At 39.0% G+C, this 23,178-nt stretch overlaps 1 protein-coding gene across 3 annotated transcripts in view; it reads left to right on the top strand.

Moving 5' to 3' along the window:
* The window catches only part of DCAF8 (DDB1 and CUL4 associated factor 8), a 42,988-nt gene that overhangs the window by 4,252 nt on the left and 15,558 nt on the right, over positions 1-23,178 (top strand). For all 3 annotated transcript variants that reach the window (XR_004960991.1, XM_036273714.1, XM_036273715.1), the window contains exons 3-7: positions 11,026-11,100; positions 14,591-15,261; positions 16,413-16,553; positions 17,713-17,807; positions 22,761-22,871. Coding sequence is in view for 2 of the 3 variants with exons in the window: in XM_036273714.1 (XP_036129607.1) it covers positions 11,052-11,100; positions 14,591-15,261; positions 16,413-16,553; positions 17,713-17,807; positions 22,761-22,871 (1,067 nt within the window). In the remaining variant the exon portion in view is untranslated. The remainder of the gene's footprint in view (positions 1-11,025; positions 11,101-14,590; positions 15,262-16,412; positions 16,554-17,712; positions 17,808-22,760; positions 22,872-23,178) is intronic.

Genomic DNA, 23,178 nt, shown 5'->3' with positions numbered 1-23,178 from the left:
CCCATTTGGAACCCAGGCAACTAACTGAGAGAATTGAATCAGCAATAGGCATGGAGGGTAGTGACTGTGTATATCTTAATTTCAGAGCCAAATGTCAATGGTTTTAGATTACTTAACAGTCATGTTGAAAACTTTATTTTTCATTTTCGTGAATATACATAAGATTCTTCATTGCTGTTAAAATTGGTCAGAAAAGGGGGCTACCTGTTCTTGTTCAGTTTTCTTCTCTTGGAGTGAGAAGAAAGTCCTTCAAGAGTCTTTAAAAATTAGTGTGTGATGAATTTTATGAATTGGTCACTTCTTCGTAGCAGTCTTTTATCTCTACCTCTACAGGACATAGTTTCTGAGCCAGAAGTCCAATTTATCAAGTACTACCTTAACCCAGTAATGTGTATGCTAGTGATAAATTAATGAATTGAGTCTGCCCACAGTTTGCAAGTAGGGCAAGGGGCATGATTAATATGACAGAGATGGCATCTTTTAATGAAATGTGATATGTCTATTGGATTAGCTTACTGCAAAAATTTTTATCATTGTATTTGAGAGGTCAGGTATTTGCTCTTATACTTCAGGATACTATTTAAGGAAGTCTGGCCAAGTTCTAAAAGTGAAGCATCCATGTTTGTCTCACATGTCATTTTTTGTTCTTAGTTTTTTTAGCCATCTGAAAAGCTATGATTTACCTTTAGTGGTAGCCAAGAGAATATAGTTCTCTAGTGTACTTTAAGCAGTGCTGCATTAGAGTTAGCCTTACTTAACTCTGCCTTCTAACAGAGTGCAGGTTGGAGGGCACTTCTTGATGGTTTTATTGTTTCATTATAAATTGTATCTTTGAAGTATCACCTTTTTTATCTCTCTTGTGTCCTTTCCAGTGATGTAAGAAAAATTTGAAATGTAAATAGCAAAAACTAGTAATGGGAACTGGATTCTGATGTAAAAGTAAATCATTTTATAGTAGAAACAATGGAATTCCCTTAGGTATAGGGGGTTTTCTTAGAATCATTTAAATTGAGATAAATAGGCTTAATTGTTATTATAAAAAGTTCCTTAGCTCTACAACTGGAGACAGCTCTGACTGGTTAGAATGCATTCCTAACATACTGAAATACTGTTACTGGACAAAGCCAATAGGCTAAACATGAGGCATTTGGTGTTACCAACAGGAAGAAAAGATATCCATCCAAAGGAGGAACAAATTTCCTTGTTCATAGGATAGTTGATGCAGGACTTCCTTATCTTCCTTTTCATCATTTATGATGGTTGCTTTGAAGTTCTGGCTATCCTCTGCACTTTCAAGAGGGAGAAAACCTTAAAGAGAAGGAGGCTTATATTGTGGGTTCCTGGGTATATTCCTTTACCCTAACTCATAGGACATGAATATGCTCAAAAGAAGATGTTAACAGAGCTCTCTGAGTTCTTTTTAAAAAAAATTTTTTTTCATTGATTTTTTAGAGACAGAGAAACATTGATGAGAGAGAACATCGATTGGCCACCTCCTGCATGCCCCCCACTGGAGATTGGGCCCAGAACTTGGGCATGTGCCCTGACTAGGAATCAAACTGGCGACCGACAACCTCTTGGTGCATGGGTCGATGCTCAACCACTGATCCACAACAGCTGGGCTTTCTGAATTCTTTAAAAGGCCAATGATAACAGTTATACAGATACCATAGATTTGGAACTATGTCCTAAGTTCCATACAGTATTTGTAGGATCATTGCTGAGTGGCAAACAGTCCCAGGCTTCTCTAGGAAATGCAGTCTGGAACCAGAGATGAGAAGCTAGGGATAAATAGCATAAATGCTACCAAGCACAGAAAGCCTCTTTGCAAACATTGTCTTTAATTTTCTAAACCAACTCCTGCAGGGTAATGGTATCCCATTTTACAAAAGAGAAACAAACTCAAAAATAGGTGATAGAAGTAGAATTCTGGTCTAACTGACACCAAAGCCCTTTTCTTTTTATTATACCATATGCTGTCTTTAAAAACCAGAGCTCTTCAATGTCAAGTGATAGAGCAAATGAACTGAAAAATAGAATTCTGTATTTTTTTGTTTTTGTTTTTATTTTTATTTTTTAATCTTCACCCAAGGATACTTTTTCTTATCTTCAAATAGAGTGGAGGAGAGAGAGAGAGACATCAGTGTGAGAAAGACACATTGATTGGTTGCTTCCTGCACTACCTCGACCAAGGCCGGGGACTGAACTGCAACCAAAGTATGTGCATGACTCTCTAACCACTGAGCAAAACCGGCCAGGGCGAATTCAGTATTTTTTATAAAAGTATGTAAACTATAATATGGTCTGTCCAAATGACAGGGTGAATAAAAACATTTTGAATTGTTTAAACATGTGTTTCTGGTTTGATTAATTAGTAGACCAGTGAGTTTTTTAAGGAAATAATTTTAATGCACATAACTAAACTGAAGAGATAGCTGGATCCTTTTATGACCCTCGAATAGGGAGAAAACGAAGATTATAAGTAACTAAAGTAATTCCATAGAAAAGTTCTGACTCTTACAGCCATTTCTCCAGATACATCTTTCTGTACTTCTCTGTAGCATTTAAAATAATGGGCCATCCCTACCTTCTGGAAACCTTTTTATCTCTTGACTTCCAAGGCACTTAACCACTCTCATTTTTCTTTCTACTTCCCTTCTCATTTCAGTCTCCCTCTCCTTTCTTTTCCTAGAAGTAGATATTCCACAAGATTCTTTCTTTGGACTTTCTCTCAGAGCTTTCTTGGGTACTTACTTTATTTCTTTATTTTTAAAGTGGGTTATAATTTACAAGGTATTTGATTTTGAAGCTTCTCTGTACAAATAATTTCCAAGTTTGTATCACTGGCCCTAATTTATTTCTCAAGTTTCAGACCTGTATTGGTTTTCTCTTACATTCCTGACATGTTGGCTTAGATTTTAAACATAATTAAAATAAAATCATCTCTTCTCCACCTCCATCTTCTCATTTATGGCACTTGATTTCCTCTAGGAACCCAGGTTTAAACTTGTCTTTTTTATTTTTTGAGCTCTATTACAGCTTATTGAGTCAAATACTGTTAAATCTATCTCTACATTGTTTTTCACATTGATCTCCTTTTAGTTTCTTCTGCCATCAACCTAAGACAGGTTCTCATTGCTTCTTACCTTGGCAACTATAATAGTTTTTTAACTTGTTTCTCCTTCCTTTTCTGTCCATTTCAGTCCATCTTACTATGCTTGACAAAATAATCTTCCTAATGCCTAATACACACATACCTTCTATACTTCTTAACAATCAACTATACCCCACTATCTAGCCAAACCAGACTACCCATATATTTTCTTGAACATACCAGGTTTGTTTGTTTTTTTCCATTTTCCACATCTTATCTCATTTTGATCCTTATGGAGTGTCTTTCTCAACTCTTCCCGTTAAAATCCTGTCCTTTCTGCCCTGGCTGGTGTGGCTTAGTTAGTTGGTTGTGGACCTGTGCACTGAAAGGTTGCTAATTCAATTCCCATTCAGGGCACGTGGCCAGGTTTCGGGCTCGATCCCTAGTGGGGGATGTGCAGAAGGCAGCCGATTGATATTTCACTCTCACATTGATGTTTCTCCCCCACCTTCCCTCCCTTCCTAAAAATAAATTTTAAAATCTTAGGGGAAAAAAATAAAATAAAATTTTATCCTTCCTTCAAAGCCCAACTTAAAACCTAATTTCTCCATGGAAGCATTTTCTTTCTCCCTGAAACTAAGTATAATCCTTTCCTCTGATCAACTGCAAGCATATATATATATAACTTTTTAAACGATATTGATACTTGTATCTCTTGTGTTATAGTTAGTTGTATGCTCATTTTCCTAATTGACTATTGGTATTGGCTACGAGAGGGTAGCCAACAAGACTGTCTTCTTGTTCATATTTGTAGCTCCTGTATTGCTTTGTACATTGTTGCATTACTAGCATGTCTGTGTACAGATGGGCCACAGGGTGGTGCCAGATTCCTATAATTTGGATAAACAAGGGAGCCTGTATGGACAGTTGGGTTGCCCTGTGTTGTCAAATCTTAGATTAATTTTCCTGATCCAGAAACATTCATGGTTTCTTTTTGCTCCTCTTTCCAGTTTATCAGAGGAGACAGTATAGTATATTCAACTCCTCCAATGACTTAATAGAAAGTGGCCTAGCACTAAAAGCCTGCCCCACTATAAACATGTTTTATCTAGTATGAGTTTCAGCTTCCTGGGAGTCATCCCTTTGAATATCGGTGCCTGAGGGTCTCTGTCTGATTAATAAACCCTATATTATTTGAGTGGCTGGGTGCCCAGAGGAAATCAAGTGTCATAAATGAAAAGCTGGCAAGTAGCTGGTGGCAGGAATCAGGAAAATTGGCTTGGAGAAGTGTCTCTTGTCAACTAGAAAAATAGTAAGGTAAAGAGAATGAATTTAAAATGAGCCATTTCAGCTTGAAAACAAAAATTTGGGATGGGGAAAGTAGGACTGCTTGATCCAGATGGACTGTGGAACTTAGGACCGAAAAGCAAATTTGTACTTTGGATAGAGATCAGCCCTGAACAGCTGTTCGGTTATGAGTGGTATGGGACATCTGTTCTCTCAAGAGGAACCAAGGATTGTGTGGCTCTGACATATCTGTTTTAACTAATAATTGAGACATTTTCTAACATTACCTTTTGGTTTCAGAGAAAAGTCAAAAACGTCTCATGTAAATGTGGGTGTCTATAGGAGAGTTGGGTACTTGAGTTGCAAATGAAGGTATGCACAAGACTGCTGGACTGGCCTGAGAGAGTGCTGGGATTATGTAACTCATGGGAACTCACCAAGAGAGTTCAGAGCTTAGTGAAGGGATCAAGGCCTAATATTTAGATGACGAAGTTTCCATTGGATATGACGTAAGACAGAATTATCAGTTTTCAGAGATTCTAGACTCCAACACAGTTAAGATGAACTTGAGAGAAATTTAAAAAATAAAAATGAAAAGCATAAATATACAGATTAATAATACAACCACTAGAATTACTTTGAAGTACTTTAAGCTCCTGATATTCTTAGCTGTCAACAAGACAATAAATAGGGTTGGAGACTTTTTATGAGTTTAGGATTCATCTTGCCTTAAATGTGGTTGCAGCAAAAATCCCTTTGCACTTTCATTTTCAAACAAGACCTGATATTTTCCTCTCATTTACTGTAGCATATTGACCACGTTAGCTAACTTCTATTAATAACCACAGCCTTGCCCAGCCGGAGTGGTTCAGTTGGTTGAGCATAGTCCCATGTACTGAAAGGTTCTGGTTCAGCTCTGGCCAGTTTTGCTCAGTGGTTAGGGTGTTGGCCCAAGGACCAAAGAGGCTAAGGTTCAATTCCGGTCAAGGGCACGTACCTCAGTTGCGATTCAGTCCCTGGCCCTGGTTGGAGTAGTGTGGGAGTCAACTAATCAATGTGTCTCTCACATCGGTGTTTCTCTTTCTCTCTCTCTCTCTCTCTTTCCCTCTTTCCCTCTCTCTCCCTCCCTCCCTCCCTCCACCCCTCTCTCCTACTATCTGAAAATAAATGGAAAAATATCCTTGGGTGAGGATTTTAAGAAGAAGAAAAGGCTCTGGTTCAATTCCTGGTCAGGGCACATAACCTGGGTTGCAGGTTTGATCCCTAGTGGAGCATAGTGAAGGCAACTGATTGATGTTTCTCTCACATAGATGTTTCTCACTTCCCCTCTCTCCCTTCCTCTCTCTAAACATAAGGATTCAAAATAAAAAAAATAATAACAGCCTTGAAAATTCAGTATTTTTATTTATTTACTTAATTATTTATTTTTTTAATCCTCACCTGAGAATATTTTTCCATTAGTTTTCAATAGAATGGGGTGGGGGTCAAGAGAGACACATCAATTAGTTGCCTCCCAAGTGACCCCAACCAGGGGATCGAACTGCAACCAAGGTACGTGAAACTGAGACTTGAAACTGAGACCCTTCAGTCTGCAGGCCAATACTCTAACCACTAAACCTCTAAACCTGCCAGATTGAAAATTTGGTATTTTTAATTGTTGAGTTTTCTCTGTTGTTTAACACTTGGCATGATTTCTCCCCCTTCCTTTACTTATCTTATTCTTTTTTTTTGGCCAGATTTATTGAGGTATGATTTACATAGAGTAAAATTTACCCTTTTTTTCAGTGACCTAGTCTGTGGATTCTGACAAATGCATAGTCACTCAACATCATCACGACTGAAGCATAGAACATTTTCATAATTCCAAAAAGTTTTCTCACACCCACTTGTAGTCATCCCCTTCCCCACCACCTAGTCCCTAACATCTACTATCTGCTTTCTGTCCCTACAGTTTATCTTTTCCAGATTGTCCTATAATTGGAATCATATTATGTAGCTGTTTAAATCTTGCTTCTTTCACTTAGCATAACATATTTGAGATCCATTCATATTGCTGTGTGTATCACTAGTTTATTTCCTTTTATTGCTTAGTAGTACTCCATTGTGTGAATGGACCACAATTTTTTTATCCCTGACCTAGCTAAAGGATATTTTATTGTTTCCAGTGTTTGATGATTCTAAATAAAGCCACCAAAACATTCACCTACAGGTTTTGAGGTGGACATACATTTTCTTTTTTCTTGAGTATATACCTGAGTGGGATTCCTGGGTTGTGTGATAAGTGTATGTTTAACTTTATAAGAAACTGCCAAACTGTTTTCCAAAGTGGCTACCATTTTGCATATCTGCCATCAATGTATGAGTTCTGGTTGCTCTTGTTAGCACTTGATAAAGAAAGCTTTCATTTATTTCTAAAATTTTAAACATTCTAATAGGTATGTAGAGGGTTCTCAATGTGGTTTTAATTTGTAGGTCTCTAATGACTAATTATATTGGGGATCTTTTCAAATGATTCTTACTTAGTTGTGAGATATTTTAAACATATTCTGGTTGCTACCCTTAATTAAATATCTTTTGCAGATATTTTCTTTTAGTCTGTAGCTTGTCTTTTCATCTTCTTAATGTCTCTTGAAGAATAGATTTTTAATTTTGGTATATCCAGTTAAAGTTTTCTTTATGGTTTGTGCTTCTGAGTCCCACCCTAAAACATATTTGTCAAAAAGATTATCTCCATTGTTTTATTCTGGAAGTTGTATTGTTTGAACTTTTACATTTAAAACTATGACCGATTTTCAGTTAGTTTTTGTGTATTGTACAAACATAGCAGTTATATGCACACACATATGTATTTTGCATTTAGATGTCTTATTGTCCTACTATACATAGTCTCTTGTACAGATTTTTCATTAATATTAGGAAAAGGAAGTGGCCTCAGTGGTTTTATTTTATTTATTTTTTAATATGTTGTTATCAATTTTTTTTTCCAGAGGGAGAGGAAGGGAGAGAGAGAGACATCAATGTAAGAGAGAAACGTTGATTGGCTGCCTCCTGCACGCCCCCTACTGGAGATTGAGCCTACAACCTGGGTGTGCCCTGACCAGAATCAAACCAGGACCTCTCAGTCCACAGTGCCACACTGCCCAGGCAGCCTCTGAGGTTTTAAACAGGAGACACTTGGTACTTCTTCAACAAAATACTTGTTTTGGTTTTTTACTTAATATTTTGTCATCGATTTGATTAAAAATTTAAGACCTTTTTCTTATTAAGTCAAGAAAAATCTAGGTTACTGAAATTTCTTAAGTAGAAAGAAAAATGATACCTAAGTTTTTTTCTCCATCCTCCAATAGTTTACTCTTTAACCTTTAGTTTGGCAGGGGTTATGGTTATTTTTAGAATACAGGCAGTGGAGCTAATCTGATTAAACTCCCCAGCTACCTGGGGCAGTGAGCTCATCAGTTCTTCCAAGCTCAGATTGGATTGTTCTGGATCAGATTTACTGTACATGGCAATTGATCAAGGGAAAACTGAATTTGTTGGCAATGTAGTGCATTAAAGAATGAAGGAGGGCCCTGGATTGTGTGGTTCAGTGGTTACAAGTTTGATGTAGGTTCAATCCCTGGCCCCGGTTGGGCGAGTGTGGGAGGCAACCAATCAATATGTCTCTCTCACATTGGTGTTTCTCTCTTTCACCCACCCTTGTTCCATCTCTCTCTCTCTCTCTACCCCACCCTCCTCTCCACCCTCTTTAAAAATCAGTGGAAAAAATATTCTCGGGTAAGGATTAACCAAAAAAAAGAAGAATGAAGAAGGTAGTTTAAGTTAGAGTCAGGTATGGTCCCTAACCTCAGATTATAAAATCAGACTATATTTCTTGGTGATGGAGGGATTCTAGAGTGGGTCCATACTTGAGACCTAGGGAAACAGTCATAGGTAGTGCCTTAGCCTGCTTTAATTTGGGCACTTACTCTTAATTCCTGCCCTAGAGTTGAGATCATTTTAAATTTCTTTATTTTGACTGAAGTTTATATGATAAAAGTAACAACTCATCTCCAAAGTGATTGTTATTTTATTATTCTCATAATTTCTTGGCTTTCTAAAGAAGTGGTCCCCTAGAGTGGGAATGTATGCATCCCACGGGGTATGGAAGATGATCCAGTGATATATAGAAATTTCTGTTTTTTCTAGAATTAATGTTTAATGTGACTTGATTAAGTGTGTGTGTGTGTGTGCGCGTGCGCGTACACTTGTATTGAAGGTTCATGCTCAAAGTTTTCATTGATATAATTCATTATCAGTTTTTAGACCACTGCTTTGGAGCATCCTTCTGCAGAAATCAACTTAGTGATTAGAGTTGACATAAGCATTTACAGGGTTTTCTGTTTCTGAATTTAGCAGTAAATTCTGTCAACTTTTTTTCTCAAGTATAAGGTCCCTTCTTGCAAGAACCTTAAACCAATTTTCCCAAAAAGATGAGGTCTGTAACCTGTGAGTATGGGTTGAACCCCATGGCTCTCTTTTGCCCACTTCTCAGAGCTAGGTGGGCACTAGGCTTTGGTTCCTCCTGGTCATAGAGGCTGGGAAAACAAATATGTTTTCTAGGGCCATTATGAGTCTAAAGTTTAGGCAGTCTGGGCTCCTATAGAAACTGATGAGATTCAGTTTTGAGAAAGGTTCTCTGGAGCTGCTTTATTCTTCTGTAGGAGTGGATAATAGTGGGGTGGGAAGTATGGTATGGTTGATAGTTTTGATTCTGGAGGTGAGAAAACATCAGATCTGTTCTCAACTGAGTGTAGGTATACTTAGGACCTTAGTTTTTCATCTTAACAAACTAGTGCAATTATATTTATCACTTCATAGGACTTTTATAATTAGTGTAATTAATTTAAGCCCTAGGTGGGGAAGAAATATTGCTGAGATACTAAAGAATATAAACAGGGCCTGCTATGAGGGAAAAACAAGTGCCATGTGAGGAATGCTGTACAAAAATATATCATCGAAGTAGGAGGAAAACAGCCTGTTCTGCAAACAGCTCTTCAGCTGTTTTTACTTTAGTGGCTTCACAAATCTGTTTTTTATCGGCTTTATCTTTTATCATCATCCTTCCAGGTGTCCTTCCCTCAAATTCAGCCTCAGTCCTGCTCTTGCATTATTTCTACTCCCCCGCCCTGGCCTATTATGAGCAAGCTTTGAGCAGCTGTCTCTTGGCAGAGGACACTTTTTGTAGCAACTTGAATTTATGTGGAGGAGAATTTCTGTAGAGGAGAATAGGGGGTAAGGTTAAGGATGGGGCTGCTTCTGGGATAATTGTTATGGGAATGAAAGGGCTGTTGAAAGATTAGAGGCTAGTGTGCCTGGGTACAAGGACTGGAGTCATAATCATACTTTGTCTTTTACCAGTGCCTTTTGTTCAAGGCACTGAAAGGGCTTAACAAAATTCTGGTCTGAATAATATTTTTCTTTGCCCTTTGGAATTTGCTCGAGGTGGGAGTAAGGCCCTGAAAAAATAATGAATGTGTTACAGTGTTATAAAGGGAAGAAAGCTAGGTACTCTGATTCCTAGTTATAGTTTTGCCAAAAAGACAAATCTGGCAAAGGTTGGTGGGATTGTGAAATAATGTGTGTCATTTTATGAAATGGACTGAGATGGCTTAATAGAAATGTTGCCCTTTCCCCCTTACCCCCCAGCTTTGCACTTAGGGACTATTATTAGTTGAAAGAGGAGAAGGGGAAAAAAAAACCCTTTTACATTCTTAGAAGTAGGGGACCTCCAAATTCTAACTTGTCTCTCCTTCTTATAATAGTTAATATCTGCACCTATAAGTGTGAAACTAGTCATCTGAGTGAACATAAAGCCCATGAACTTGATTTCATTTCTTTTGGTTTGCGTGTAAAATGATATAAAGAGTCTGACCCACCTCTTCATGTTGTTAAGACAATGTAATATAGTTTTGTTTCTTTTTTGATTTTTTTTTTATCCTCACCTGAGACATTTTTGCATTTATCCTCAGAGAGAGCGGGAGAGAGAGAGGGAGAAAGAGAGAGAGAGAGAAACATCAATGTGAGAGAGACACACCGATTGGTTGCCACCCACATAACCCCAACTGGGGCCGGGGACAAACTGCAACTGAGATATATACCCTTAGCCAGGAAATGAACCCGGGCCTCTCTGTTCTGCAGGCTGATGCTCTAACCGCTGAGCCAAACAGGCCAGGGCCAATGTAATACAGTTTTTAGATACATAAGACTGATATTTACAACAGAAGATTTTTGCCTAGAGGGCAGTGCTGAAGCTAGCTTTTTGTATCGAGTTAAGGCTCTACTTATAGTATATGTCACTTGATATATACCTACTGTTTCAGGTTTTATATCAGTTCCCTTTTTCCCCCCTGAAGAAACATTGCTATTTACTCAGAAAGGTAAAGAGATTGCAGTTGACTTCCCAAAGATGTGTCTCTTTATGGAATTTAGACATAGGGGGAAACGTGGTATAATTTCAGCAGCTGAGAAAAGCCCTGTTGAGCCCACAGCAAAAAAAAATCATTTTTTTATAAAAATGACAAAGGTGTACATTGTTAAATCTCCTTGTCCCTCTTATCATTTTCCTCACATTGTTGTCTAATTATTTTTTCCCCTTCCAAATCCAGGCTGGCTACAGTAAACATCAATCAAGATGTCCAGAAAAGGGAGCAACACAGATGGCAAAACAGACTTAGCCAACGGTAAGGGGCCAAAATGAAGGTGAAGCTATTTTTGCTATCAGCTGAGGTTCTCCTCTTCCAAAGAGGGTGGAGACATGGATTTTAGTGGAGGGAAGGAAATCTTTCCTAAGAGTGAACACTTCTTGAGTTGTTTTGAGTATAGGAAATTACACAGAAAACACCTTGGGCTGTCTGGTACATTTGCTCCTTCAACTTTTATCTGATTGTTTTCAGAAGATAATAATAGAGTTATGCCTCTTAAGAGGTCAGTTGGTTTGGAATTCTGAAAGGTTGTAAGGATGGATAAAAACCTAGGAGAAAAAGAAGATCCAGTTGGTTGTGGGAACAAGAGTTGTTGTGAAGGTGAGGTTCCCCAGTTGTAATGAGAAGTCTCTTTTCATGGTAGATCATTGTTTAATAGAGATATTAGATAAGAGATGAAATTATAACCTGAACCAATTGGAATTGGGATTTTCTTCCTGCTTTCCTTCCATTCGTCTCTCCATTCTTCCTTCCATTCATTCTTTCTTTGCCAATGCTGCCAAGGGTTAAATCACTGGATCCAGTGCAGATTTGAAGGCTGGATATAAAGATTCTGATACACCTAGCTACTACCTGAGTTATTCAACCAATGTTTCAACTGAGCCAACTTCTAAACTAAAGAAACATTCATCAAATGGATATAGTTGGGCAACATAGTGTCCAGCATTCGTCAGCACCTTGCAGGCCAGGATTATAGGCTAAATTCTAGTTGATGTGATTGGCAAAATAATGAAATTGAGGAGGAGATGAGATTTTTCAATATGCTGTTTTATTGCCTTTTTGTTCTTTCTTACCAGCCATTCATCTTCTATAAAGGAAGGTGGTTCAAATTTTTCACTGGGCTTAGTTGTAAGACACAGTGTTTTAGAGGAGTTTGAGGTATACAGCTGATTTGGAGTTTGGCCATTAGCTAGATCAGGGATTGGCCAACTGGCTTATAGGCCAAATCTAGCCTACCACTGTTTTTGTAAAGTTTATTGAAACAATCACGCCCCATTCGTTTACATAGTATTTTGTGCTATAACAGTGGAGTAGTTGTGACAGAGATCCATATGGCCTATGAAGCTTCAAACTTTTACTATCTGACCCATGGCAGAAAAAATTTGCCAGTACTTTGAGATAGATCTTGGTCATTGACTGCTAGGGTCCTCTTGCTGAGCTTGTGATAAGCTTTGGCCTTTACATTAATGTGATAGGGCCCCCAAAGTTGTCTTAATTTTTTAAATCATGATTTTAACAATAAATGCTAGGGGTTTTGACCTTTTATTTTTCCTTTTCCACAGAAGTGATAGGTGTGATATTTTATCTCTTCTCACCACTCCAAATCTTAGACCCATTTGCACTTCAAAAACCACACTGTTAATCCTTCTCAGCATATACAGCAGTCCCAGCAATTGTAGTTCATAGGAGCAAGTTTCTGCACTGTTCCCCTTTATCTTCCAGTTCTAGCCTAGTTGTTTTCACACCGTGTTCTTAGTTGAGGTGCTTTTTGAAAAGAGCTGTTTATATGTTCCTCAACCTTCTGTCACTACTTGAACCAAAGCACTTAACATTACCTGTTTTCTGTATTGGGTTTTGTCTAAGAGTTCATTGGAAAAGGGTTCCACTGCTACAAAGATTTTCAGAAATTACTGCTCTAATCTAGATGAATAAGCAGTAAGGTGCTCCAATCCTTTGGATTTTTTAACATTAGTGTGGCATTGCAGTTGAATAGTTTATACCAGAATCACCCATAACAGCTCTGCCTTTCCTAATAGCCTTTACTTCTGGCAAGGTAAAACTTGTACTTATCTAAGAAAAGAAGTCCATGAGCAGTGTTTAAAATCCTCATTCCCATTCCTTTATACCTTGACCTTAGGTTAGAAATTGTGGCTATAGAATATTGCCAAGTGCTTATACAATTTGGAAGTTTTTCTATAGGAGAATACGGTATCTAATTGTGGGGGATTAAATCATTCAGTGTGACCCAGTTCTTTTATAACTACCAACATGGCAGGCCTAGAAGATGGCGAACTTTCTTCTCAGGTACTACTGTAGGGCCCCTTCTTTTTATTATTATTATTTATTAACTTATTTTTATTCCTCACCTGAGGATATTTTTCTACCTATTATGAGATAGAGTGGGAAGGAGGGAGAGAGGGATAGAGCCACATCAACTGGTTGCCTCTGCACGACCCCACCAGAGCCGGGGACGAACCACAACTGAGGTGTGTGTCCTTGACCAGAATCGAACCTGCGGTTCATTGGTTCGTGGCTGACACTCTAACCTCTGAGCCAAACTGGCCAGGGCTCTTATTATTATTTTCATGTATGCTTCCTGATAGACTTTGTCTCAGTTTATATAACTAAAAATAGTATTAAAATTATTAAATTAATGGAAGTAAGTCAGAATACATATATTAGCAAAAAGTGAGCAAGAACTCACTTAAATGATCACAATTCCCACTGTCTCTTCTACTTCCTTTTGAATTCTACGTGGATTTTTAAGATTTTGGGGAAAGAAAGTTTAGAAATTAGGAGGTGTAGTGGTGCTTTCTTGAAGTGGGAAAAAGTCCAATACCTCATCTACTGTCGTAGTGATTCTAATCAGTTATTTCCATCTATCTCTAAGAAGATGGCTATGCCAACCCTTACTGGGATGGCTATTCTTTTCCTTTAATTTAGTTTAATTATTCACTGTAACTAATGGATGCCCACTCAGCGGTATAGAACCTAAGGTAGTTGTTGTATCAAGCATACTTTCATATAGTCTATCAATGCTTTGTCCCTTGAGAATGTATTGTACCTTTATTTACAATTTTTTTTCCCTTTATTGATTTTTAGAGAGAGAGTAAGGGAAAGGGAGGGAGAGAGAGATAGAAACATCTGTGAGAGAGAACATCAATCAACCACCTCCTACATGTACCCCACTGAGGACATGTGTCCTGACCAGGAATCAAACCAGTGACCTCTTGGTGCATGGGTCGATGATCAGCCACTGAGCCACATTGGCCAGACAGAAGTACCTTTATTTGTATGTGACTTTGATCTTAGTCTTTTTAATTTCTTATATAAGATCCCCCCTCGGAAGGTACTCTTTATAAGCATTTGTCACGAAAACACTTTGACCAAAGTTAAGGTTCCTGGGTCATTTGATGATTTCTTCCTTTTTTAAAAATATGTTTTTATTGATTTTTTTTTTAGAGAGAGAGGAAGGGAGAGAGATACAGAAACATCGATGTGAGAGAGAAACATTAGTAGGCTGCCTCCTGCACGCCCTCTACTGGGGAATCAAGCCTGCAACCCAGGCATGTGCCCTGACCTGCAATCAGACTGGTACCTCTTAGTCCATGTGATGACACTCAATCCACTGAGCCACACTGGTTGGGCTGATGTGACGATTTCTTAGACTAAAGCAGGGAAATGCTTGATCACTATCCTATATCCTTTTACCCCCACCCTCACCTATCCATATCTCACTTACATTCAGGAAGCATGTCTAGCAGTCCAGAGGAGATGTCTGGAGCTGAAGAAGGGAGGGAGACATCCTCAGGCATTGAAGTAGAGGCCTCAGACCTGAGCTTGAGCTTGACGGGGGACGATGGTGGCCCCAATCGCACCAGCACAGAAAGTCGAGACACAGATACAGAGAGTTCAGGTGAAGACAAAGACTCTGACAGTATGGAGGACACTGGCCATTACTCCATCAATGATGAAAATCAAGTCCATGATCGTTCAGAGGAAGAGGAGGAAGAAGAAGAGGAGGAAGAAGAGCATCCTCCTCGTCGTGTACAGCGCAAGCGAGCCAACCGTGACCAGGACTCATCAGATGATGAGCGGGCCCTGGAGGACTGGGTGTCCTCGGAGACATCAGCCCTTCCTCGACCTCGCTGGCAAGCCCTTCCTGCCCTTCGGGAGCGGGAACTGGGTTCAAGTTCCCGCTTTGTATATGAGGCTTGTGGGGCAAGAGTCTTTGTGCAGCGTTTCCGCCTGCAGCATGGGCTTGAGGGCCATACTGGTTGTGTCAATACCCTGCACTTTAACCAGCGTGGAACTTGGCTGGCCAGTGGCAGTGATGACCTGAAAGTGGTGGTTTGGGACTGGGTACGTCGGCAGCCAGTACTGGACTTTGAGAGTGGCCACAAAAGCAATGTCTTCCAGGTGAGGAAAGGAAGCAGAATAGCAGTTGAGAAAAATCAGGCATGAGTTAGACAGATCTGAACTGTTGCCTGTAGTGGGAGCTGGTAGTACGTTGTGGGAATTAGACATTGAACTCAGTCAGTCCTACCTTAGCTCTCATAATGCTTTAGGGGAGTTAATACACTGAGAGACCTATGGCAAGCTTTTCTTCCCTTGAGCATGAAGACTGTTGGAAGTCTCATTATAAGTAGGGTGCTTATAAATCATCAAGAAAGTACCAAACGTGCCCTGGTAGGAAGCATGTAGTGTAAGAGCAGAGAGCATTGAGCCAGAATACTTGGGTTCAAACCCTGGCCTTACCCTTTACTAGCTGTGTGATTTGGGGCAAGTTATTTAATATCTGTCTTCAATTTATTTATAATGTAGGGCTGATAACATAGAGTGTTATGGGGATTAAATAACAATAGGAGCTAAGCAGTTCAAACCATACCTGGTACTCTTGATAAATGTTAGCTAATATTGTTATTCTCTGGAGATTTTACTCATCAGCATGATACATCGTATTGGTATTGGCCATTTATTCCTAAGCATGTTCCCTCCTTCCCCGACATCCTCATTAGATTGCTTTTTCTTTGTAGCAAATTTTTCTTACTTTTCTCCCCTCGTAGGTAGAGTCCTAGTTCACCTGAGCACTTATCCTGTACCAGTTCAACCTTCCAGCGTCAACTGAAACTCTTTTTTTAAATGTTTTTTTTAAATTGAATTTTAGAGATACAGGAAGGGAGAGGGAAAGATAGATAGAAACATCAATGAGAGAGAAACATTGATCAGCTGCCTCCTGCATGCTCCCTACTGGGAACTGAACCTGCAACCCGGGCATATGCCCTGATTGGGAATCGAACCAGCAACCTTTTAGTGCATGGTTCGACACTCAACCACTGAGCCATACCTGCTGGCCTGAAATGCTCTTTTACATCAGAGAAGTTTTTTCTCTCCCTCTCCTTTAACTCTTGGGAGAAATTAGACTCTAATTAATTTAAGAACTGGCAAGCTGTTTTTAGCTGTTGTGAAACAAAACAGAATGAGTTGGGGGTTCTCATCATATTTTTTTCTCTCAAATTCACCTCCTCAATTTCTTTTGTGTGTCCCTTTTTTCATTCTTAACACCCCAGGCAAAGTTCCTTCCTAACAGTGGTGATTCCACCCTGGCCATGTGTGCCCGTGATGGGCAGGTGCGGGTAGCAGAGTTGTCTGCCACACAGTGCTGCAAGAATACGAAGCGTGTGGCCCAGCATAAGGGAGCATCCCACAAGGTAAGTAAGTATTTACCCCAAAGGATTTCCAAACCAGCTCCTCTGGATCTCACCAAGGCCTTCTTGTATTTCTGTTTATTGTAGTCACCTGCCTCCCTTCTTTTAATCCTAAGATTTGTACTTAAGAAGGGAGAAAAAGCAGCCACCATCCTAAACTTCTTGGAAGGCAAGTATTGGAGAGATTTGTAGATCTTGCACATGCAGTATTTAGTTGATTATGCCTAATTCCTAAGCTGAACCATAGTTAATTTGGAGATCCTTGAAGTCTCCTATGCCTTCCAAACCTTTAAAGTTTACTCTGATCACTTTCTGGAAGCTCTATTTAGACCTGGGAATATAGGCCAAATAGTCATGGTGGCAGCCAGTGAGGAGCTGCCTAGTCTCAAGGGTAGGTACTATGTTTTCTGTGCCTTGGAAAGAGGGTGGTCCTCTCTCTGTCTCTTTTTTGTGGTTGTTGATCCTCACCCAAGGATATTTTTCCATTGATTTTTAGATAAGAGTGGAAGGGAGAGGGAGAGAGAGAGAGAGAGAGGGAGAAAGAAACATCCATGTGAGAGAAACATATTGACTGGCTGCCTCTCGCTTGACCCCGATATGTGCCCTTGACTGGGAACTGAACCCTCAACCCTTTGGTCTGAGGGCCAGCACTCAGCCAAACCAGCCGAGGCAGAGGGTGGTTTTCTCGTTAAAAAAACTAAACAAATATGTAGGTAGACCCAGAGTATCCTTTCTAATTGGTTCAGGCAATTTGAAAATTGTGTGTTTCCTTGAATCTTAAGTGTACCTCCAACATACTAGATAACTAATTTTTAGAACTAAGATGTAGGGAAATGAAACTTGAGCACCACTTACCTCCCCATCTAAGGGTGTGCAATTAATTTTATTTGAGAATGAGTCCTAATGACTGATGTTTTCCTTTGGTATCACTGTTTACATCCCTTGGGGACTTAGTTAAAATAGCAAGTCACCTCTCCTTTTGACTTGTGTAGAGTAAACAAGCTGTAAGTAATTTACACAGGACAAGAGAGGTGGGTTTATTAAATTATCTCCTTTCCTACTGAGATTTAAATGTAGCCCTTCTTAAAAATAAAGGGATGAACCAGATAACTTCTAATTCTGATCTTTAGAAATTTCATCCTTTCCCTTTTTTCTCCTACAGTTGGCCCTGGAACCAGACTCTCCCTGTACATTTCTATCTGCAGGTGAAGATGCAGTTGTCTTCACCATTGACCTCAGACAAGATCGGCCAGCTTCGTAAGTATAACAGTAGTATTTTTACAGAACTGGATCTCTTGGCCTTGAAAATATTCCACGTGGCTAGGTAATTCTTAATTCTCTGGTCCATCAGAATGGTCCCTTTGTGCCGATAAGAAGCAGATTAGGATTGAGGGGAATTCTGTACTTCTTTGTTGTTGTTTGTCTGTTTGTCTTCAGTGAAGTACCTTTCAGTCTAACTTTATTTCTGAAGCAGGGTTCAGTTATCTTATTATATGTGGGCTTTAATAATTCTCCATTCACTTGTGTACCAGTCAGTTTACCCACAAGAACCATATTACTCTACAAACAGCTTAGAGATATGGTCCTATGTCATTTTAATTCAATTACGTAGTGAAACATGTAAACAAATGATACATTTTGAACAAAAATATTGGTAGCTATTGAGCTCTGTTATATCACAGCTCATTTTTACATCAGTTTGAGACTTATGAGTAAATTATATCCTTTTTAAGCTGTGTGATAGCATAGCATCTTGTTTGGATCCAGGTAGCCCGGGGTGTGTGTGTGCGTGTGCATGGGTATTTCTCTTTCTCTCTCTCTCACACACACACACACACACACACACACGAAATTCAAATAAAACATATATAGACAACCCAACTGGTGTGGCTCAGTGGTTGAGCATCGACCCATGTATCAAACAGTTTAATTCCTGGTCAGGGCACATGCCTAGGTTGTAGGCCAAATCCCCCGGGGTGGGGGGACGCATACAGGAGGCGGCCAGTCGATGTTCTCTGTCATTGATGTTTCTGTCTCTCTCCCTCTCCCTTCTTCTCTCTCAAATCAGTAAAGGAAAAAAAAAAAGAAAGAAAAAAAAGCAAAGAAAAATCCATTTAAAAAAAAGTATATGGACAAAATGTAAATGCTCTCTTATATACACCTCCTCTGGCCCCCACTTTTCTGGCTATTGATAATCATTGTTAAAAATTTTGAATACCTGCCCAGCCAGTATAGTTCAGTGGTTGAACATTGACCCATGTACCAAGAGGCCACTGGTTCAATTGCCAGTCGGGGCACACAGGTTGTAAACCAAGTCCCTCGTGGGGGGCATGCAGTAAGTGGCTGATTGATGTTCTCTCTCATTGATGTTTCTCCCTCTCCCTTCCTCTCTCTCTCAAAATCAATAAAGAAAAAATTTTTAAAAAGACACATATGTATATAGAAACATGTCTGTTTCTGCAATTTGCTTTTTTCATTTTAGAATGTATTTTGGAGATCTTTCTCTGTCAGACCTTAAAAGCTTACCTAATTTTTAACCTTGACATATACATTATAACATTGGTATACCACAGTTTATTTAACCATGGATTATCTAGATGAATTATTAACTTAATTAATTATTAAGTCTTAAAAATCATTATAACAAATCTTATATGTCAATACCAGTATTGAGTAAGGGATATCACTGATTTATCTAGTATACAAGTAAAGTAGTATGAGTTAATTTAGGGAATATAATGTTAAGGCTGATTATTATTAAATGTAAGTGCAGAAAAAGTTGTCTAGATTGTGGAAGAATTTCAAAAACTGATTAGATGATAGAAATGATTTAGACTTGCAGAAAAGATGCATTAGTTATTTATATAAACCTTGAAGAGGACACGGGTTGGGAGATCCTCGGTTTATACCGGAAAGGGAACAGGACTGGCTGACAAGGGATCTACCTTCTTTTAAAAAATTTTTTGTTTGATTTTTTTTTTTAGAGAGAGGAAGGGATTGAGGTGGTTTGGGGGGGACATCAGCATGAGAGAGAGACATCGATTGGTTCCCTCCCTCATGTGTCGCGACCAGAGTCAGGGATTGAACCTGCAACCCAGGTACGTGCCCTTGACCAGGCAGGAGTCAAACACATGACCCTTCAGTCTGTGGGCCATGCTCTAACCACTGACCCACGCCAACCGGATGGGTCTGCCTTCTTATACTATCCTGCAGTTATTTAGGTTTGAGAAAATTATTTATTCTCTTGAACTGAATGATGTTTGTTATTTTCAGTTCTAAAGTTCTGTGGTACTGTGGTTCTGTGATGATAATGGAACACTGGCAACTTTTCAAGAAGGGAGGGGAAGGGCAAAGATGTAAAAAATGATAGGAATTCATTTGGTCTGCTCTGGTGGAGAGTTGTGAAGCAGAATGAGATCTTATCCTGTAGATCAGGGTCAAAGGACAACTATTGTTAGGCCATAAGGAGTTTGCAATCTGGTTCTAGTAATGAGCAGAGAACATAGGTGTCATTGAATTTGGAATGAAACAAGGGCACAAAATCTGGCTGAGAGAAGACCAATGGATTAAGATGATAGATGGGATAGACAGTAAAAGGGGGAACGTAAGAAAAACTTTGAGTAGGAGGATGCCCAAATTCTGGATTTGGGGAATAATATACAGTGAGCCTTCACAAAGGTTTTGCTTTAGGGGTTGAAAAAGTAGTAGAAGGCTGAAATGAGGTAGTGAGCTGAATGTGAAAGTCATGGCCAGGCACTGTTTTGTGAAGCTGGCATAGAGGAACTTTTTGTGTGAATATAGGGTGGGGCAAAAATAGGTTTACATTTGTTCATATGGAAAAGAATACAATAATTAGTAATAATATAAGAATAAACTGTTTCGGGTACTCACAACTATAAACCTACTTTTGTCCCGCCCTGTATGATAGATAGTTGAGTCTCTGGAAGCTGGTAAAATTAGCTAATATTTTAGTAAAGAGATATTCCTTTAGCCAGTGGAAGCCAGTTTGAGATATTCTTCAAAGGAATTTTTTGGTCTGATGTGTAATTTTTTTTTCTATTTTTGCTGAAATATGCCTGCTTGTTAAAAAACTACAAATTTTAAGACAAAACTTGGTTTATTTGGTTCATATGGTTTCATGTGCTGCTTTCCTCTGCTATGATTATTTTTCTCTCACCCAAGGATATGTTTTTACTGATTGTTAGAGAGAGTGAAACAGCAACATGAGAAACATTTATCAGTTGCCTCCCATATGTGCTCTGACCAGAAATTGAACCCACAACCTTTTGATATATGGGACGATGGTCCAACTAACTGAGCCACCTGACCAGGGCTGATTAATCGTTTTTATAGCAACATTGCATGTTCCTTGGAAAGCTCAAGGTACTCTGTGCATTAACCCATTGGGAGGGAGAATTGTTTTAGGTAAATTGCAGCATAGAAAGATTAAGGTCTTTGTCAGGATTTCATGACATGGAACCAGGACTTCATAATCAATCCGCATAGTTTCCTCATTTTGCTTCCACATAGTAACCTTTATATTTGACCCTTTCCTGAAAATCTAAATTGCTGAGGAAATAAGGTAGTCCTGTAAAAAGGAGCAGCTTCTGCTTCTACTACTATTTGCTGTTGGAAACCCAATTAAAGTTATCTTTTCTTCATTGCTAGTGTATTCCTGAAACTCTTTCTTGGTATGTTTTCTGCCTCGTTTTGAGAGAGAGGGAGAGAGAGAGAGATAGATAGTTTTGCCTAATGACATCCCTTTTTAATGACCTCTGAACACTGTTCTTTTGATGGAAGGCTGCAGAGATTTTAAAAGCAAGTAAAATCTCTCCACTTAGAGCAGTCTAGGCTGGAGTGACTAACCTTGCAGAGGGGATGCTAAAACTTGTTTCTTTACAAGAAACTTGTCATGATTATATTTCTTTCTTTTTTTAATCCTCACCTGAGGACATTTTTCCATTTTTTGTTCAGATAGAATGAGAAGGAGAGAGAGAGAGGGAAACATCGATGTGAAAGGGACACATCGAGTGGCTGCCACCCGCACAACCGAACAGGGCCGGGGACAAACTGCAACCGAGGTACATGCCCTTAGCGGGAACCGAACCCGGGCCTCTCCGGACCGCAGGCGGACGCTCTAACCGCTGAGCCAAACCGGCCAGGGCTGTCATGATTATATTTCTTTCAGTTTCTTTAGCAACAGAAATGAGCAGAACCTCAGATTAAAAATGAAAGCTAAAGCCCAGTTCTTTCCTTTCATGTCTTTCCTTTTCTATAAATTTACTGATCTTTATGATGTCATATTGACTGGTTGGACGCGTAGATCTGGGAAGAATATTCATAGTGCTACGCTTAAGGTGGGACAAATTATGGCTAAAAGCCAGAATCTTCTGGCTAAAACTGAAATGTCATAGCATTTCCTCAGGGCCTCATGCCCTCCTAAGGATTCCTTTTTTTTTTTTTTTTTTTTTTTGTGGTACAAACAGAAGAATAATTTAGAAGTTATTTTCCAGACTTAAAAATAGCTATCTTTAGGGTGATCACTTTCGTAAGTTGTATAAATGTCTAATCATGGGGTTGTTCACCTGAAACTAATATAATGTATATTAACTTTAATTTGCAAATAAAAAAAATATTTTTTTAAAAAACAGCTATCTGCATAAGAACCTCCTCTCCTAATTTGCTTCAGATAAGGGAAGAAGAAGGCTATTTCCCTTCGGATTTCCTCTGTGCTGGATAACTGTGGTTTGTCATTCTGCTCTGTGCATTTTTAACACTAGATTTTAAGTGACACTTTCTGGAATCTAGGAGACAGACTCTGACCTTGTCTTTTCTGTCCACTATTTTGTGATTCATCGTCCCCTCATTCCCTGATCCTAGATGATAAGAAATATGTATTTATGAATGAAGGATGGGAAGACATGGGTATTATTGTCTGTTTAATGATTGGTTATCATGTTGGATTCTAGCTAAACTGAGAAGTACCTGAGAAGCAATGCTTTAATATACTTTTAACTTATACTTCTTGAGGAACACCAGAAAAATGACTTCACCACTTTTTTTTCTATCTCCAAAGTAGCATTTAGTAATTTTATGTTAAGGGAGGTTTTGTCTTCTTATGTTTAAAACAAACATTACTCTCTCTGCTCTCACTTGCCATGACCATCTATATCTTTGAGAGAATATAACTATGCTTTTCTACTCTTAAAGGAAGCTGGTGGTGACAAAAGAGAAGGAGAAGAAAGTGGGGCTCTATACAATCTATGTGAATCCTGCCAACACTCACCAGTTTGCAGTGGGTGGACGAGATCAGTTTGTAAGGTGAGTCTGTGGCTCTTCTGTGTCTCTGAGAGTTTGAGACTGATGTATTTTGTACTATCAGATGTCCCTTTGGAAAGGTATAAATTGCCTAGGAATTCATTAGCCACCATCTTGAGTTTTTTACCCTCTTCCAAAATAGTTTAGCTCCTTGTGAGGTATTCTCCCTAATGTAACTGTCTCTGAGGGATGGCTTAACATAGAGATTATCAAGTTTTAAAGAACTTTGATAAATTGACCAAGGTCACCACATAGCAGCTAAGGTAGCGGTTCTCAACCTGTGGGTAGTGACCCCTTTGGGGGTCGAACA

The sequence above is a fragment of the Molossus molossus genome, unplaced genomic scaffold (assembly GCF_014108415.1).
Source record: "Molossus molossus isolate mMolMol1 unplaced genomic scaffold, mMolMol1.p scaffold_m16_p_20, whole genome shotgun sequence".
Taxonomy (NCBI): domain Eukaryota; kingdom Metazoa; phylum Chordata; class Mammalia; order Chiroptera; family Molossidae; genus Molossus; species Molossus molossus.
This window is presented reverse-complemented; position numbering and strand designations above follow the sequence as displayed.